At 50.3% G+C, this 3,781-nt stretch overlaps 1 protein-coding gene across 1 annotated transcript; it reads right to left on the bottom strand.

Moving 5' to 3' along the window:
- Positions 1-883: 883 nt before the first annotated feature.
- LOC122340520 lies at positions 884-3,178 on the bottom strand. Its single transcript, XM_043234075.1, is given in 3 exon segments — positions 884-1,174; positions 1,177-1,244; positions 1,283-3,178. Coding segments are annotated over 3 exon segments (1,869 nt in total). The 5' UTR covers positions 2,854-3,178; the 3' UTR covers positions 884-944.
- Between the last annotated feature and the right edge of the window lie 603 nt (positions 3,179-3,781).

The raw sequence follows: 3,781 nt of genomic DNA, 5'->3' as shown, positions 1-3,781 counted from the left end.
GGCTGCCACAGCTGGGTTGGGTGGGTGGGAATGGAGCGTCCAGGACTCTCCATGTAATGCACCTGCTTTAGCGAGGCATCTGTTTGGTCGTTGAAGTCTTTGTCGTGGTTCTTGCTGCTTGAACTTGAAATTGCTTGTGACCTTGACATTGCCTCGGCGGTCTGTAAACGGGCAGTGGTGTCTGTGGCTTGGCACTGCAACTCCTGAACGTTTACTGACTGGAAGGGCAGAGGTTCACGGACTTGTGTCCACAACTTCAAGTGCTTAAAGTCTATTAGTGGCTTAAAGCGATTAAGCAGGTCCTTTCCGATTAGCAGTGGGTAAGTCTTTAGGGGTGAGATGTAGACTGGGTGGATGAGGTTCATCGGACCCACAGTTAGGTGAATCGGGGCCACCTGTGTCAGTTGTAGGCCCGTGTGGGAGTATACTTGAAGGTTCAGCTCACATCTTTGAAGTTTGAGGGGGCCATTTAATGTCTTTGCTCCTTCCTGGATTTTTCCGAGGAGTTCTGCTGACATTAGTGTGATGTCAGCTCCTGTGTCCAGAAGGGCTTCGACCCTGATGTGGCGTTCGATGATGACGGAGAGGTAAAACTTTCTTGCTATACCTCTCTCAATGAGATCACCCAGGAGTTGAGGACTGGAGTTTGGGATGAGATGGGGAGGATATCAGGGCTAATCTGCAGTTCTTGGACGAGTGGCAGACGACCAGGACAGCACTTTCAGGAACCAGAGTGGTTTCAGCGGCAGGTGTTTGTTGGATGATGCCGTGGTTTGAAGCATCATATGGTGAGTTAGGGGCTAACTCGATTGCTGGGGTTTCAGGTAGGATTTCTCGTCCATCTGAAGTTATGGTCATTATGGTTCTTTGAGTGTGCGGGAGGAAGTGCTATTCTCTGTGTCTGGTTGGGTCGGGTGGTCGCTGCTGTCTCGTCCGGCTGCCAGTCAGGCTGAATCCGGCTTCTCTTTCTTTTCCCACTTCCAATCTTCCTTCATTTGCTGGAAAAACTCTCTCATCATGCTCTTCATCAGTTCTTGTGAGTAAAAAAACGGTGATGTCTTTTGCTCTTGTGTGGATTCAGTTTGAAAGTTCTTTCGTCGAGTCCTTGGGCTGGTTGCTCCAGGGTGTGTTTGTGCTCTACCCATGGAGGTTCCGTTGCCATCCCAGGAGCTCTTCCCCTTTGGTTTCTAAAGGAGGTTGACTGATTCCACGATCTCTCCCACTGACCTTCCTGCGGTCTTGAACTGTCCCATGACTTTTCCCAGTGGCGCCCAGGCGGCGCTGTCGTTCACGTGGTCCATCCCAGCGGCCGTTTCTCTGATTGGGTCTGGTACCTGCGTGGAAGTCTTGCTCTCGGTTGGACACGTTCCACTCTTTTCTTGACGGCTTGAAGCTGTCTTGATGTTGGGCACCCTCTAGAGGCAGTCCGTGACTTTGTGTGTTGAAGTCGAGGACTGTCGGAGCTTTAGTGCCTTTCTCTGCAGCCATCTTTTGTTTGCTGTAGGCTTTGTGTGCCAAGTCGCGCAGCTGCTGAATGGTCATTGTGCGCGAACATGCAAGCACGCCTAAATGGTGGCTTACCCCAGGATGTAGGTTCCTGAGGAAGAGAGTCTTAAAGTTCATGTCCTGTTCCATTTCGGGCTCGTTGCGAGTTCCGAAGTATGCTCTCCTGAGTTGGCTGTAGTAGGCTTGCGGAGACTTATGACGGCCTTGTCTGATCTCCAGGGCGGCTACTAGTCCTTGTTCTGACTCTGGGTCATCAAATTCATTGATGAGAGCCTCTCGGAGCAGGTGGTAATCAGCCTTTGTCTGGGCTGGTTGCCGGTCCAGGAAGCTGCGTACATCAGGGCTGGATGTTGCTCGCAGTAAATAGAGTCTATCTTTATCAGTGACGTGAGGTCTTACTTCCAGATGGAATTCGACGTCCTGTAGATAGGTTTGAACGTCTGGACTACTTGGCACACCTGGGGTGAACTTGACGATGTTCCTGGCGATCTTGTCGAGATCTTTTAGGTCCAGGCCGTGTGATGCTCTTTGGCTGGCTGGGTCCGTTTCTCTTGGCCTTCTCGCGAGGTATGTCTCTTCAGAGGGAGCTGGTGAGTGTTTCAGCATCGCCTCTTTCCCCCTTTGTTCACTTGCCTGTACAAGCACGGGAGACCCGGTCCTACTTGGCAGGGGTGACGTTGGTGCCTCTCGTGTCCTCGGTGGCTTAGCGCGCAGGTCGTAGGCGTGTCTGAGTTCCTCCTTGACACAGTCAGATTCCTCTTTGACGTAGTCCAGCTGTTGTTCTAGGCGGCTGACCTCATTCCTTGACTCGTTCAAGTGAGTTTCGAGGGCTTTGATTCTGCCGGCCTTGTCTCTAAGGTCAGTCTTTGCCTTCTCCAGTAGCTGTTCTGCGTACTGGAGGTTGTTGGCAGCATTGTCAAAGTCTCTTTTGGTTTGTTTCACCTCTTGTGTGGAAGCTGCTAGCAAGGCTTTGAGCGTGGTGATCTCCTCTGGGTCCTTTCTCTTCTCATCCAGCCTTTCCTGTCGTTCCTGAGCCTCCAGTTCCAGCTGTTTGATGCGTCGCTGTGCGCATGTCAGCTCCTGTTGGAGATCGGCGGCGTGCCTGTCACTCAGTTTGAGGGTAGCGATGAGGGTCTGACTTAGGGAGCAGGTGATCTTTGCTAGCTCTTTGTTGTTGTAGCCTTGGCTTGGGTCCTGTTTCATTAGGCTCGTTAGGTTGTTATCCAGCTGTTCCTGGGTCTGATGCTTTAGTGTTTCCGCGGCCTTGGGTAGGAGGCTGCTGGTTGCAACACTTAGCCATGTTTCCAGGTCTTCCCAGTGACCAACGTTGTCTGCTGTGTGAGACATGTTTTGGTGCGGCGAGGGGGATTTGGAAACGTGACTGACACAGACCTGGAAGAAAATAACAACCAAACAAGGCAGAACAGACAACAGCAAGGAAAGACAGAGGTGTAGATGTTTGGTGTCAGTTGATGCTAAATGTGAGGTGTCAGGTGGGTGTGGTTCTCTGTGACTGTAATCCTCTGGTGGGTGTGCTTCTAACTGGCGTTTCTGGGGAGACAATTAGTAACCACACACAGGACGACAGAGAACAGAAGACAACACAGAACAGGAAGAAGGGATAGCTGGGCGTTTCGTTCTCCTGTAACAGGCGGTCCTTGCTTCTTTTCTTCTCCTTTTTTTTTTTTTTTTTTTAGAGAAAGGAGGAGCTACCTGTAAGAGACGTAAGAGAGGGAGATAGAGAGGGAGAGAGAGAGAGAGAGAGAGAGGGGGGGAGGTAACACACTCTTTCCTGGTCAAGGAAGGAGGGGGTTAGGCTCTATCACTGTCTCTTTTCCCTAAGTTAGAGGATGCTTTTAGGAGTTTCTAAATGGGGATTTCTAAGTACTAAGACTGCGATTGCTATTAGAATCTCCTCCGGGCGAGGATAAAACAATAGCAATGACAGTGTTAGCTTTTAGTTGGTTAGATTGACTCCGTGCACCAAGTAGATTGTTCCTGGGGTCGTGTTTACGATTCCTCGTCGATCGACTTTGGTTTCGGCTGGGTAGGATAACACGCTGAGAAGGGAAGGTTTGTGAGCATGAACAATTTGAAACAATGTCGTCAAGTTTCACCCGATACTGATCAGAAATGTCTCAAATTAAATTCTTTGCTTTCCTGGTTCCCACAGGTGCGATCTCAGAAGCAGCAGCAGCAGTCAGATCAGAGGAGAGGAACAAGAAGGAGAGAAGAGAGAGTTGCTTACACTGTAAACAAAATTGACAAAGTGTGA

The sequence above is a fragment of the Puntigrus tetrazona genome, unplaced genomic scaffold, assembly GCF_018831695.1.
Source record: "Puntigrus tetrazona isolate hp1 unplaced genomic scaffold, ASM1883169v1 S000001060, whole genome shotgun sequence".
Taxonomy (NCBI): Eukaryota; Metazoa; Chordata; class Actinopteri; order Cypriniformes; family Cyprinidae; genus Puntigrus; species Puntigrus tetrazona.
This window is presented reverse-complemented; position numbering and strand designations above follow the sequence as displayed.